At 38.2% G+C, this 15566-nt stretch overlaps 1 protein-coding gene across 1 annotated transcript in view; it reads left to right on the top strand.

Moving 5' to 3' along the window:
- The window catches only part of ASAP2 (ArfGAP with SH3 domain, ankyrin repeat and PH domain 2), a 168825-nt gene that overhangs the window by 149485 nt on the left and 3774 nt on the right, over window positions 1-15566 (top strand). The window contains 6 exon segments of the mRNA XM_009332513.1: window positions 697-810; window positions 4534-4789; window positions 7250-7411; window positions 8310-8478; window positions 10183-10250; window positions 11616-11719. Of these exon segments, the coding sequence (XP_009330788.1) occupies window positions 697-810; window positions 4534-4789; window positions 7250-7411; window positions 8310-8478; window positions 10183-10250; window positions 11616-11719 (873 nt within the window).

The following is a 15566-nucleotide window of genomic DNA, read 5'->3' as shown; positions in this document are numbered from 1 at the left end:
CCTCCAGTTGCGCCAGGGGAGGTTTAGATTGGACATGAGGAAAAATTTGTTTACTGAAAGAGTGGTTAAACATTGGAAGAGGCTGCCCAGGGAAGTGGTTGAGTCCCCATCCCTGGAGGTATTTAAAAGACGTGTAGATGAGGTCCTTAGGGACATGGTTTAGTGGGCCTGGTGGTGTTGGGTTGACGGTTGGACTCGATGATCTTAGAGGTCTTTTCCAACCTTAATGATTCTATGATTCTGTGAAGTTGGCTACCATCACTACTTTCAGTAAGCAAGAAAAATGGATTAGTGGGGTCAAGGCTTCTTGATAAGTGCATCTGATTCAAAAAAACTGTCATTGCAGTTAATTTCTTTGACTTGCAATTTCTGAATCAAAGCAAATAGGATGTGGTGCTTCTTGTCAGAAAATGGAGAATAGACCTGCAATGGAGAATGGACCTGCAATGGCTAATGAAAAGCCTAGTTGCTTTTGATTTATTTGTGTTGTGTTTGGTCACAGAGCTTAATTCTTTAAACTTACCCCAGTGCAGTACCTTTCCAGATTACTGAGATCTGTTTTTAAAATAAAAGTAGTATTTGTACTTAGAAACCAAGGTTCCTTCTATATGTGGTTTCTGTTTGGTTTTAAATATGTTGTTTTAAAATAAGTACTGCACATAACATAGGTGTCAACAGTCATCCTTCTTTCCTTAGCTTACTCAAGCACTGTCCGGAAGATTTAATTCTCATGTTCATGTAGAATATGAATGGCGGTTACTCCATGAAGATCTGGATGAAAGTGATGATGATGTGGATGAAAAGCTGCAGGTTTGTATCAATATGTTATTATTTTTCTGTACACATACCTGTGTGAGCATGATGTTCATAATGATTTCAATAACACTACTTTTTACTATTGGTGTGAAGACACTGTGAAATGAAGTTCTGTAGAAAAATGTAGTAGCTTAAATATTAGTTCCTTAAATTATAGTTTGTTGTCTTTTTCCTCTTTAATATAAGGTATAAAACATATGACCGTGTGGTGATGATGAAATTACTATTAGCCAGATGTGATATCTTTTTCTTAATGGAGTCAACAGTTTGTTTCAATACATCAGGAATATTTAGATCTGCTGATCGTGAAGCAGAACTAACATGAGCTAGGAAAATTGCCTTTACAAAGAGAGGCACCTTATAGTATCTTCTCATGTTTGTGAAACAGCTCCAGTCGATGGCTTTAATTTTGGAACAGTTTATGCGCTGGCTTGTCTTCAGTGGAACTAAACTTGTACATTAAATAAGCCACATCCATTAATAGCAGAGTAAGGTCTTAATTCTGAATTTTCATGTAAAAATATTTTTGTATTTCTCCCTTTTCATACGTGAAGTTTCTAGTGGTGTTGTGGTGCTATTGGGTCCAGAATTGCAGAACAGTTGGGATTGGAAGGGACCTCTGGGGTCATCTGGTCCAACCCCCCTGCAAAAGCAGGGTCACCTACAGCCAGTTGTCCAGGATCACGTCCAGATGGCTTTTGAATATGTCCAAGGATGGTCATATTACAAGTATTACAAAGTATTCCAGTAGCATAGGAAATTCATTGCATTTTCAAAATTTAATTTCCCAATTTGGGGACCAACTTCAAAAAGTATTTAAGCATCTGAGCATGCAGACAGGGAACAAACCACCATGTTTTGATACCTGAACAACACTTAAAAATGGCTTGGATTTCTAGGGGCCAAGTAATTTGAAATGACGTATAGGCTCCTAAATACTAATGACATTCTGAAACTTTCATAATTTGAAGTATTCCATATAAGTATTGAGCACGTTTTTGTTCTTTTTGTGTGTGCGGTGTTATAATTCCTTATGCCTTTTCTGCTTCCTTTATAAAGTGCAAGGAATACACAACAGGCTTTATATTAGTTAATCTTCAGATGTTAGCACCTTTTTTTCTCTTGAAAGTAGCTAACAAAAACCCCTTTCTCCTCTGCATAATGAAATTTGACTTTTTTCTTTCTACAAGTTTTAGCATTTTAATACTTCTCCTGCAAAGTCCCTCATCTCAGCTAGGGTATGAATTGCTAATACTTAAATAATAACATAAAACCAAATCTTGTGTGTTGGGTTTTTCTTTGTTTTCAGAAATATTAAAGCCTGGCAGTCATAGGTTCATTTCTTTGCCTTCACAGAATGTTTTAAAAATGCTAGGCCATCAGACCATTGAATTGGCGTAATGTTTTGGAGACTAATTTTGACACCAATAAGTTTCCTCTGTTGCAAAATACCCTTTTTGCAAGACCTTGTCTGCATAGGATTCTTCTCCCTGTGTCCTGTCTCTTTAGTCCAAGATAGCTATTACCTCTGGTGCTTGACTTGAACTAGAGTTAGCAACAAAGAGCAAAAAAATGTGTCACAAGCCATTCCTTTCAAAGCACAATTGCTACCTTCTGAGAATTTTCTTAAGATTTTTCTTGAGAATTTTGGTATCTGTGCGAGAATCTGGAATCTGAGCTGCTAAAACCAGTTCTTACGGGTGAGTTTTCATATTATATCCCAGTATTTATGTATTCCTACATATTGTATCAATATCCAGATGATAACAGCAGTAATGATGACCTTTTTGATAAAGCAGCTTGAAACTTTCTGTTATGTCTTAGAGATTTCATTTTTTCCAGCTGTAAAACCTTTTGGATACTTTACAACTAGATATCTATCAAATCCCCTTCTGGGACACTCCAAATTTGTATTTTTGATCTGTTTTTTCCCCTCACTTCCTTCATTGTTGCCAGTTGCCTTCTGCAGTTGAGCGTTCTCTTTTTGGCTAGTCCCTGAGCAACACCTCATATAGGAAGTTACCTGCTACTCAGCAATGAGGCTAAAGTAATGAAACTGCTACTTCACTGCCCGCTATTAATAGACTTATACTACAGGGACTTTTGAAAGGAGACTAAGGACTATTAATCACAGACTAGTGTCTGTGACTACATTGAATGCACTGGTGAATACTGCTGTTGCTTAGGATCACATCAGAGTTCTGTTTATAGATGTAAAGCTATTGGGCTTGTCTCTCTTTCTGGTAAAGCAATTGAATAGATTTTGTAATCTTTGTCAGAAAAGGTCATGTCTGAAATTGAAGTTCTTTTAGTCCAGAATTTTTCATATAAAAGAGAGTCTAACCTGAAAGAAGGCTAAGACAATCAAACTGGTTTCTGCTGCTGTTCCACACCCTGGCTGCCTGGTCCTACCTCATATTTTGCCTCCATTCTGGCACACATTTGTCCCTGTATTGAGTGGTTGCAGTTTGGTAAACCAGTAAAAAGCTATATCAAAAAAACAATAAAGAATTTTCTGCTGGTTTAGAAAGCAGAAGCAAGTGTGGGCTGAAACAAATACTGAAACGAGGACAGTGGAGAGGTCAGAGAATGGTGAGTGTCAGCCAGTGAGGAGTGAGGCTGCTAAGCCAAAGTAAAGGTAGGGATTAATGTGTCTGGCTGTCACGTACATCATTCTGATAAATCTTTGAACTATAATGCTGTGCTATAACATGTCTAAAGGCCCTACATGATCAATCCAGAGTAAGCATTGAATATATTTAGAGGAAAATCGATTGCTTATTTGTGATACTGTTGGTGTAAATCTTTATTCTGCCTAAATGCTATTACTATAAATGGTTATTTTAATTTCATACAGACAGTACGTCAGCAACGTGTTTATCTAACACTATTTCTAAAGGCATATTTATGTTCTCTGAGCTGTGGATTGTTACAACCCATTCCTGTACTAGCCACATGAATTTGTAACTCCAGCTATTTTAATTATCATTTGATAACAATAATTACTATGCTTGCTGTTGAAACAGGAAAAATAATGCAAAGTGTGCATAGCAAGCAGATGACTTGCTGTAAATCTCAAAGACAACTAATTAGATCTCATTTGATAATGTGCATGGGATGAGCAATGTTCCATCCCAGCTGCCAACTGAAGTAATCTCCTGAACTTGTCCAGCGATATAAGGGAGCTAAAAAGAGTTCAGAATAAGTTTTGGCTCCTAATTTGTTGTAGGCTAAGCCACAGGTGAATACTTAGATGCAATTGTGTCTGGTTTTTGAGACCATGGTCATCTGAGATCTAACGCTGCTGAACTTCAGATGAGGTTTAGGATCTTCAGTTGTTTATTGACTTTTGAAAATATTGCCTGGTATTTTCATGCAGGGAAACTTTACTTGATCCAGTCTGAATATCTATATTGACTATCTATAGGAGTATAGTCCTGTGTATATAAGGATACCATATTATACTATAGGAGTATACTACAGGAGAAAATTAGAAAATGAAAATTGTTTTGAAATGCAATTCAATTTGTTAATGTGCACAGTTACTTTGTCTTGAAGAGGGCAGAATGTAGTTTTTAGATTATGTATTAAAAGCAACAAAAATGCATTTTAGAAGCTATTTTTTCTTTCTAGAAACTAATAACTTTCTATCAACTAATAAGTAAAATGAGTACAACTAATGTGGTATCAGTGAGTACTTTTGTTGTTGTGTTTAAGCAACCCAGTCCCAATCGGAGAGAGGACAGGCCTGTCAGCTTCTATCAACTTGGATCAAACCAACTTCAGCCTAATGTAGCATCCTTGGCAAGAGATGCAGCGAACATTGCTAAGGATAAGCAAAGGGGATTTATGCCAAGTATATTACAGAATGAAACATACGGAGCAATACTCAGTGGCAGTCCACCTCCCATTCAGCCTGCAGTACCTGTTACAAGTAGTGCACCTCCTCTACCTCCAAGGAATATTGGCAAAGGTACTAGCACTGGAAAATATCATTGTATGTTAGAAGAACGGGGTCATAACATTCTTTTTATTATTACATTTTTAGGTTTTCTTTTACAGTTATTTTGCACAGGTAAGTATTGGAACAGTTTATTGATGACTTCATTTTATATACTTGAAGTGAATCTGCACAACCTGTTCTGAGTTTGATTTTCAGTATACCTGCAAGAAAGTACACAATCGTGTTTGGGAAAACAATGCCCTGGTAACCTCAATAGAGTTAAACAGTTTATTAAATGGAGGCCTGCAGTCAATTTAGTTCAGCAGTTTTTTTTTTTTAATTATATTCCATCTTTTCATACTTCTCTTTCTTGAAGATGTCGCTGTCAGAGTTCAATTCAAACATACAATTTCAGTAGCATTTGCCTGCTGTGGAAAATGGTTTAAGACCTGGGAGAATGGAGAGTGTATGCAGAACATGAGAGATTTTAACCTTGCAAAGTCTTCTCTTAATAAATATATGCTTCAAGGTAGTTGAAATAAAAGTGTAAGTGTCACGATGTGGAGAACTGGATTATTTTAGAAAACTGGTAGCTGACTGAAAATGTAACTGCCAATTACTGGATATACCCTGATCAGCAGAACAACGTAAAATGCACGTGTCTCATCCTGGTTCAGAAGGGCTGTGTGCTTGCAAAATCTACCATTAAACCTGATGCTGTGAACTTCATTCTTCATAAATAATCTGTTTGGTTCATATTAAAGTAGCACAGAGAAATCTGTACAGGTCCTCTTTGTGCAGTACACGTTTGGTGCGTTTCATTGTTTTAATACCTTTATTAATCCAGCTGCTTTCATGGATGCTAAATTTATGTAAAGTTCAATTCAAGAAAAATGACTATGTAAACACATGATTTTCTGTGGTGCTGTAATTCAGACTCCGTAAGAGGAGATATGAGTGGGGAATGTTCTAGGCATACGTGAGTGGCTTCTGCCTTTGTGCAGGGGTCAGAATGCAAGACTCCATACACCAGTGATTGTGTCTGAGATGGCAAATTGAACATCTGTGTAATATGCAAAGTCAGTTATTGGTCTCAGAGGAATGGCTGCAGCATAAAAGTCAGATTAAAATGTGTTATTGTGGTGGCAGAAAAACTGGGAACAATAGAACAGCATGGTATTGGGTTACTTAAAAAGGGTAGCATGAGACTGGGGGAAGTTTAGCAGCAAATAAAACTTAACCAAGGTGGGATTCCTTTCATCTAACATTTTTGCATGAAGTCCAAGCTTAATATCTAGACACTTTTTTTACTTGATGGAAAGGAATGTTTCCCCCACCAAACAGGAAAATTCACTCAAGCAGCTTGCGTAGTCTGTTTAACTGTTAGATTCTATCTCTAAATTAGTAATACAATTGGATAGTTAAAAAGACTGTTTTACCCTTTGATGTTATTTTTAATCAAGGCCAACCATACTATTTTACCCACTGTTTGCCCTTGATTAAATGACACTTTTCAAAGAGTGTCATTTTAATTTCATTCCCAACCCCAGACTTCTTGGCACCGGTATAGCGCAACTCACGCCAAGAAAGCATGCTGCCTGACTTAGATTATTAGCTCATATTCTTTACTCTAGCAATGTATTAGCCTATTATTTCATATTCTTAGTTAAAAGCTATAATAGTATCGATCGTAGCTTCTCATTGATTGCTGATGTTGTTGGTATTATACTTATGGTATATTATTAGTCCTTTATCCTCTTAGCTTTAGGCTGTTCTCCAAGTCTTCTGAGCCTTTTATGCTTTTCCCTGCAACCTAATATTTGTTCATACCTTACTCTGTTTCATCTTTTCTTAATATGATGCTCATGTGCTGAGTAGGGAGAGGTGGCATGATATGTGCAAAATATTGGCTTTTCATGAAATGGGGAGGCAGCTTTTCAGCATAAGAATGGAGTCATTTAGGAGGCCCCGAAGAAGTCGTACCTTGTAACTGTTTCATGTGACTAGTTATTATAGCTTCTTGTTTGGGTGAAATTCAAAATTGCAGTTTTATGTCAATTCCAAGTCAAAACTGATGCTTCACTTTGAGTCAGCAATGTCTGCTAATGCTCATGTGAGAGTGAGGTCCTTTTCTTGCAGTACCTGAGAGATTACAGCTATCAGTCAGGGATTAAAGAAGTTAGCAAGACTTGCCTTCTGTCGTCTTAGTGAGAAATTTCTGCTTTTTCAAGCATTGACATATTTTAAAGCAATGACTGGAGACAAATTTTACTTAGGTGAAGTGTTAGTAAGACTTCATCCAGAAACTTCTATGTAATTTTTTACACCAGACTCTGATTTCTGCTCTGGCATTCCAGCAGGATGGCAGTGGTTCCTATTGCTGAATGTAGTGGTCTAGCTGCACCATTTTTAAAAGCACGGGTGTGAATATTAACACTTTGTGCTTAGGGTAAGCAATAATAATAATACAGTATTTTCCTCTCTTTTTAGTTCAGCCTTCAGTTCTTGGCAGTGGTATTCAGACAATTTCTTCATCTAATGCAATGTGGAAGACAAATTCTTTAGGAGTGGAAAGTATAAGCAGGCAGAGGTCTTCATCAGATCCACCAGCTATTCATCCCCCTGTGCCGCCATTGCGTGTAACATCTACAAGTATGTTTCCACTTTCCCCTGTTTTCCCTTCTGCTGTATCTAATCATAGTTGGCTTATTTTTCCATTTCCACAACTCATACTTCCTCTTTTGGTGACTGTAGCTTTGGCCTATCGTTCCCATCCAGTAACTTTGTATGAACTGTCTTCTCTGATGTTCCAGTGAGGACTGTATGGTGTAGTGCAGGGTCAACAGGAAATACTATTACTAGAGCTAAAGAGCTCTTCACTTGTGTATATATATAGTTTCAATGCTGCATTTCTCACTAGTTGTAAAGATGAGTGTTACGTGTAGGCCTGGGGCTATGTCTCCACATCGTGCTTGATTCTTGCAGACCGTAGGAATGCAAAAAGATGTTTTAATGCATTGCCAGCTTCTGTTGTGGTGGTTTCAAGAATTTAATAGAAATTTTAATTAATTGCTGAACCTAATGTAAAGTTAGTTAGATGTTAATTGTAACAGGATTTTAAGACATTCCTCTAAATAAAATTTCTTAGATATTATTCACTCAGTTACTTTTCCATAAAACACAAATTGAAGGCCTTGATTGAGCAAACAATATTAGCACTTTATTAAATATATTCTGATCTACTATTTTTAAGAGTACGACTGACTTTGGTAAGAATTTTCTTTGCTTGTACTTTAATGCTTGAATGAATTTAAGTACTTGTGAGCTCTCTGACTTTGACTAGGTGAAACAAAAGGTAAACCTCTTTCCAAAGAGGTCCTCCTTCCAATGGAAGGATTGCTTTCTGTTTAAGTTATTGATTACATGTAGTAAAGCATTTTTCTTGGATGGGGGTAAATCCTGTAACAGGAAAACCTGTGAATGAGAACCCAAGAAACAAAATGGTAAATAGAAATTTAATTTCATTTCACTGTCTAACTTTCTTCTATAGATGTGCTTTCTCCAGCACCACCACCTCCAGTGGCAAAGACAGCCAGCATTATAGAAGCTTTGAACCAGCAATCTAAACAGCAACCAGCTCCTCCACAAACTAAGCCAACCCCACCACCACTGCCCCCACAACCTCCTAGTAGAATCTCTCAAAGAAAGCCTATTCCTGGGTAACTGGTGTCATTTTAGTATTTACTATATTTCATAATTATTAGTAACTTTTCAATTTTATGGTATATAACATACAAGTCATCTATAAAGCATGCATACTTTTGCCAGCGATGTGTTCTAGAGTATGGGAATGAATAGAAGGCAGACACTAAGGGAGCAGGTTACAAGGATTCCCACAGTAAAAACAAGACAGCCTTGTGATTTGATTGTATGACTTGCAGAATATCTACAGAATGCTTAGCCATGATGGAAATAAGAAGCCACAAAGAATAATCCATTTCTTATTCTCATCTAATAACAAAGAAGAGATAATGGGATCTTCTGTCTGATTGTGCCATTTATTGTTCACATGCTTTGCATAGGTTCAGTTCCATTCAATGTTTTCATTCATGGCAGGAGTAGAGAGACCTGGAACAGAAAATATCATTTTTAAATTTGCAGGGAACAAAGTTAGGAGGGACAAGTGTACTGGAAAACAGGATTATATCCAAAGCAGCCTTGAGAAACTGGAGTAGTAGTCAAGTGAGAAGAGGGGTGTCATTCAGTAAGCAACACGTTGTAGTTGATTGTTCTTAAGTACTAAACCGAAGCATGGAGAACAGCAGAGTATGATTAAGCAAAAGTCCTTAAGAGAAGGATCTGCAAGGACATAGTGAATCATAAATAAAAGTCAGGTGACTCATGCTGTTGTGGAAGAGTCAAAGAGAAATAGTATTGTTTGATTATAGCCTGCAAACCGTATGAATTAATCCTTCCAGTTGACTCAACATCAGTAATGCCTCAGCTGGACTACTGTGTTCAGTTTTGGGTATTGCAGTAAAATAAAGATACAAAATAGTGAGGCAGAAACCAGGGGAGATCAATAAGGTAATGAGAAGTCTAGAAAATATGACCTGCGAGAAAAGTTTGGAAGAAATAAGATTCTCTTATATTTTTTAAAAAAGAAATTGTAGCATAGATACACATCTTCAAATATGTACAAAGTGTTGGGTTATGCCATTCCTTTTTATATCTCATGATGGCTCTAAAACAGAAGACTTTTGTTTGAATTGTGGCAAGGATAATTTAGTTAGACACTAGGGAAAGCTTTCCAAAAGTAGGCATAGGGAAATACCATAGTAACTTGTCTGGGAAGTTTTTGGATTCTCTGACGCTGAAAATTTGGCAGAGTACAGCCTGTACAAACTTAGATAGTTGTAAGATACAGGGACATGTATGTGTATAGGTGAGATAAATAATATACGTGGTTGATCCTTTGTGAATGAAAGAGGTAAACAACCTTTGACCTTTGAGCTCACTTTCTAGTCCTTTGATTGCATATACCATACTAAGTAAAAGGGAGAAGCAACTTGCTGAAGCTTGCTATAATATACAGATTAATATGGATACATAATTTTAACAAAGAATTTTAGAACAGCAGTGAAAGGAACTTCAGAACTTAGGAAAAGAAAATCTGCTTTACACAAATAGCAGTCATTGAAGCTGTATTATTCTTCTGCCTTACATTTTTGAATTAAGTGCAACTTACAATTGGTGTAATCAAAAATATGGAAGCAAAGTAGTATTTTTCAAAGCAAAATAGCTGTCACCAGAATATACTGAAGACAGGACAAGAATTTTATAATTTGGAAAATACTCTGTATTGCTGCGGTTCAAGTTCTTGTTTGTTTCTTAAATGGATGAATTTCTAACTGTCTGCACAGGACTGAGAAGTCACCTGGCTTAACTAACAAAGGGCAGCCCAGAGGACTTGGGTCTCTACAACAAACTGGTAATTGTGGTTTAGAGATTTATTTTATTGTAATTAAGCTATCATTATAACAGCCTAAAGGAGAGTGGTTTTGGGTTTTTATTTACCTTACACATTTAAATACAGTCAGTACCAGCATTCTTGTTGTTTCTCCTCTTGATTGTGTAGGCCCTGATGCCTCAAGCTCTTCTGCATGAACAGAGTTATGGGCCAATTAATGTAAATAATGTGGCCGAGTAATAAGAAACAGAATCGCAGAATGGTTGAGGTTGGGAGGGACCTCTGGAGGTTATCTGGCCCAACCCCACTGCTCAAGCAGGGCCACGCAGAGCCAGTTGCCCAAGACCATGCAAAGAAGGCATTCGGTATCTCAGCCTTTTCTATGTCCTGTGTAACCAGATCCCCCATCTCCTTGAGCAATGGGCCCACATTTCCCTAATTTTCCTTTTGTTACCTCTGTATTTACAGGAGCCCTTCTTGCTGTCTTTGACATCCCTTGCCAGATTCAAGTCCAGCTGGGCCTTAGCTTAACTAACCTCACCTAAACCCCACTCAAACAAAGGATGCATTATGAAAACTTTAGTTAGTTTCCTCTCTTGTTTGTGTGTGTTATAAACAAGGTACAGATACACATTTTAGAATAGAAAAATGTGTTTCTAGTTTGAAAATCTAAAGCTCATACAGTGTCACTTTTAATTAAATTGCAAATTGATATTGCTCTTTTCGTGATAATGAACCGAGTTCATTATTCTTTCTGCTCTTTTCATTGTTCAAAGTAACTACTGCTTTGGGACATTACAATAATGTCATCTCAATAAAACATCCAAAGTAAAGTTTGTGTGGATTCTGTGGTGGTTGTAGTGGAATTTCTCCTACCCAGTTTCCCCTTCCACTGTATATATTATGTTCGTTGGTTCTTACTGTGATTCTTTTTTATTTCCCCTTGACATACCCAAGGGGAATTTGATAGTGACTATCTGCCATCTGTGTCAGGAGTCTCCTGTGAAGGATAGAGCATCTTGATAATGATGGCCTTTACTAGGAAAGAAGGGTTCTAAAAGCACGCGGTCTGCAGTGAACAAATGGGGAAATGGGATATTTGGTTCTGCTCTCATCTATTTTATAGGCTTTTTTCTCTTTTAGCATATCTGCAGTATTAAAGGTCTTAGGTAATTGTCTTTGGGAAACGAGGCCTTTTTGGTAAGGAAAAGGATAGAAAAATTCTGTTGAGTTATTTAGAAAGAACCATTAAAAAAATGAAACACTCATGGGATATAAAATTATTTGTATCCTTGAAAGAATAATTAATTTGGTTTCAGTTTGTATCATCACTCTTACTTTTTTTAAAGCATGTCTAAAATTTACTTGTTTTGCTTACCTTAGCAGCAGGAGAGTCTGTATGTGAAATTCCAGTAACACAAACTGGTTCTACAACAAATACTTTGGCACAAATCCAGCCACCAGCACCAATGCCAAGGAAATCACAAATAGTAAGTAGATAATCTGGGTTTTGATTTTACTAAATCTTCCGCACTCTTATCAAACATGCTTGTTGACATAATAGTGTATCCTGTTGTGGAGAAAATGTGAGAATCATGAAAAATACAAAGCCTGTATCCTGTGTTAAATATGTGCATGACTTGTACTAAATATTTATGAAAAGTTTTCTTTTCTTGCATTTCCTATATGATAGTATGTGATTTTAAATTTAAAGAAAAAAAAAAACGCAACAAAACCCAAAGAGAAACCAAAGAAAAGAAGCATGGATTCTTTGCTTGTGTCCAGATGTGACCAACACAATCCACAGAATGTATGGTTTGACTTATTGAAGGTAGGTAAGCTTGATAAGTGAGTCACTTGTAGGTGAGCTTGGTGAGTCAGTCACTTGTAGATCATATGTAACTTCATTGTTAAACTTCAGTGAAATAAACCATAAGGGAGCTTTTGTGCTTACTTTTATAATGGAAGTAGATACAGTTGCTCACGTAGGTAGATCAAATGGCTTCAGACAAGACTAGTAAGAGTCAAGCTCAAAGCAAAAGAAATTGGTTCTTTGTGCAGTTGGTTCTCTTTGCATCTCTTTGTCATGCATTCACTGGATGGCAGGAGAGAAATCTCTTGGTAAGTACACAGAAACCACATCTGACTTGAGACATCCCCAACCAGAAGGTGGTTGAAGGGTGAAGGGGAAGGCTGGAAGTGTTGGGCTGGAGGTATTGTATATTCTTCTTCTCCACCCTCCCCCAGCCTTACAGTGACTGTTAGAAAAGAGGTACTGGGTTTTCATGGACTCTTGATCCAATTGTGTGGCCTTTTTATACTCTGATTTATTCTTATTTATAATCTAGGACCATGAATGCTAACACACATATTAGTGTCAATACCTCTATTCTTATACTGGTGTAGGTACATGGATGTATTTTCAGATGTCAGTTGAGCTGTTATGTTATGTGTAGTTCAGCTGGGTCTTTGGTCCTTGCTCAGATTTTATATTGCTCTCTTATGTGATAGACATAAAACATCCATATGCTTGATCATGACAGTATTTCTCTGCAGTAAGCAAATCACAATATAGAGAGTCCATACTTTTTGAGTGACTAGTTCTGGGCTGTTTCATGCTTTACATTCCGTGTAGGAGCGTGGTTCAGTAGGTAAATAATAAACTGAGCGGTGGGAGACATGCTGTTCCTGCATCTGCCGTTGTCTTATTAATGGGCTGTAACGAAAAGACCTGCCTTCTTCAGTCCTCTGTCTCTCTCCCTTCACCCATTTTTCCATAACCGTGTGTACTGAAACAGTAACTCTCCAGGATAGACTTCAGTGTGTTTGTGTGCATAGCCTTGCACATTTGTCTTGAGCTCTTAGAACTCCTATTAGCTGTTTCTCATGTGATAATGCCGAAAAGCCACGGAGACATCTGGAGTTCATCTTGCATTAATTAGGAGTATAAAATCTTCTGTTTTCTTGCCTCCCCCACTCTTGTTTAACCAAGTTACTGTCTGTCTTGCATCAAAATAACTTTCACGTCCTAGGCCACAATAAAATTAAATGGTCTGATTAGTGTAAAATGGAATATCTATCCCTTTTGCTTACATGCACTGAGGGAATTGGCATATTTAGTCTGTGAAGCTGTTGGACCCTGATCATGGTTTCTGTTGTGTGTTCTGGGATTCAGGTGTGAGCACTGGATACATCCTTTCAACACATCTGTCAGTTCTGAAACAGCTCCTTACCTGGTTTTCTGTATAAATTAAGGTTGTAGGAGTTCTTTATGTTGTTCTCTCCTTCTTTGTTTTATAGGACAAATTGCTTTATTTAAGAGTGAATGGAGTATCCTGGCTGCTTTTTTGGAACAGCCACAGTGTCTCCACAATTTAATATTAATTGCACATAATATGAAGAACAAATCTGACTCTCCAGATGTCTCTAGGGCTTCAGTAGGGTGAATTTTGTGAGACTGAGAAAATCAGCTGGATGATTTTGTTCTTGTCATAGGACAGAGAAGTAAGGGAAACCTGGCTCAGGGAGTGTGTGCTAGTTAAGGTGCTTTAGCTAAATCAATCTAGCTAAAGCATCTTAGCTGAGATTTAGTCAAGGGCCCCTCAGCTAAAGAGCTTTAGCTAGATCAGTCTAGCTAAAGTACTTTGGCTAAATCACTCCATTTAGCCTTATACTCCAGCCTTTTTTGCTAAGTCTTTACCCTGCCAGAGAATCCAGAGACCAGCCCAGATTTAGGAAATGATGGCAGAAGTGCTCCTTGAGTAAAGAAAAAAGAGGTCTAGTTGTACATGGACATGTAGCTAGTGGCTTATCTTCTATACAGTGCATTTGCCCAATAGCCTGTTTTTCAGATGGAAATTCCTGATGCATCTTTTTTTTTTTTCCTTTAATGTATGTTTTAGATTTTTGAAACCATATTGTAGATACATGGGAAACTTTCCTGGAAGATTTTAGTCTTCTGGGAATGGGATCTATTTTAATTTCCTTGCTTTCTAAAGAACAAGAAATACCTGTAATTACTGCACTTTGAAGTTAGTAATTATATCACTGTTGTACTGATGTGAAGCTTTTCCCTCTTGACCTAAAAGGTGGTTGTGGTTCAAACTGTAGCTTGACTGAGATGGAGCATCTGGCAAAATTGCTATGATGCAGTGCAAGGCTGCCAGCTCCCAGGGGTGTGCCCCACAGGTAGAGCCTATGGGTATGCCTGGTCTGGGCAGGTCAGGGTTTTTTATACTAAAATGCAAATAGATGCTTACAGAGGAGCATAATGACCACACTCCCTCCCTCCTTCCCCATCCACATCCCCCTTTCTCTGCATGGTCCTCAGCTCTAACAAAATGGGACATTAAGAGGCTGTTGGGCAGTACTATCCACAGCAGAGCATTTTGCTGGTGGAGAGAAGTAGACTTGTGGATGGAGTCTCCTCCCCTTACAAGCTTCCTGCTCCATGGCTGACCTAACTAGAGACTGGGACCAGTCCCTGGGGGACTCCAGGACGGTGATGAGACCTTCTTTTCCTTATCCCATCTGGAGCCTCTGTCCCAAACACCCACTGCATTAACAGACGTCTCTTGACCTAAATGGCACTTACAGCTCTGCTGTGGCATCTTAGGGTAGAAAGGAGAGATTTTTGCTGGCTATGGCTGGGCAAACTGGGGAAAAGGGTGGACTCAAGGTAGAAAGCTTATGCTTTGCCTCCAGGTTCTGTGCTTCTCCACTCCTTGCATGGAAACACTATGTAGGTAGCATTATTGTTGGTCTGCAACAGAGAATGAGGAGGCTGAAAACAAATGCAGCGGCAGACTGGGTTGCACTGGGAGGGGTGTGAGATTAGGATGGTGGATACTGTGATACCAGAGCAAAACAGTTTCGGCATCACTTCCAATGGAACACAACTAGGATTGGAGTCCCACTGCAATATTGGAATATTGCAACTCCTTAGTAAACTTTCCTATTGGAAGAGTTGACAAACTTCTCCTGTGGCTTGCAGCCCTGAAAGCACTACAGAGAGGTAGAGGACATTTTGGAGGGTTTGTACACTGCTGAAATGGGTTTAGCAAATTAAGAAGGGGCATATTGGCAGGTGGCTCAGGCCTCTTTCTGATAAAGCTGCTGCTGTTACACTTGCTGTGTAGCACTTGATCTTGATCACCCCATCTTCTGAATAACGTCATACTTAGAATCACAGAATCATAGAATCATTAAGGTTGGAAAAGACCTCTAGGATCATCGAGTCCAACCGTCAACCCAACACCACCATGCCCACTAAACCATGTCCCTGAGCGCCTCATCTACACGTCTTTTAAATATTTCCAGGGATGGTGACTCAACCAC

This window comes from Pygoscelis adeliae, unplaced genomic scaffold, assembly GCF_000699105.1.
Source record: "Pygoscelis adeliae isolate BGI_AS28 unplaced genomic scaffold, ASM69910v1 Scaffold168, whole genome shotgun sequence".
NCBI lineage: Eukaryota > Metazoa > Chordata > Aves > Sphenisciformes > Spheniscidae > Pygoscelis > Pygoscelis adeliae.
Note: the sequence above shows the minus strand (reverse complement) of the source record. Positions and strands in the feature narration are given on the sequence as shown.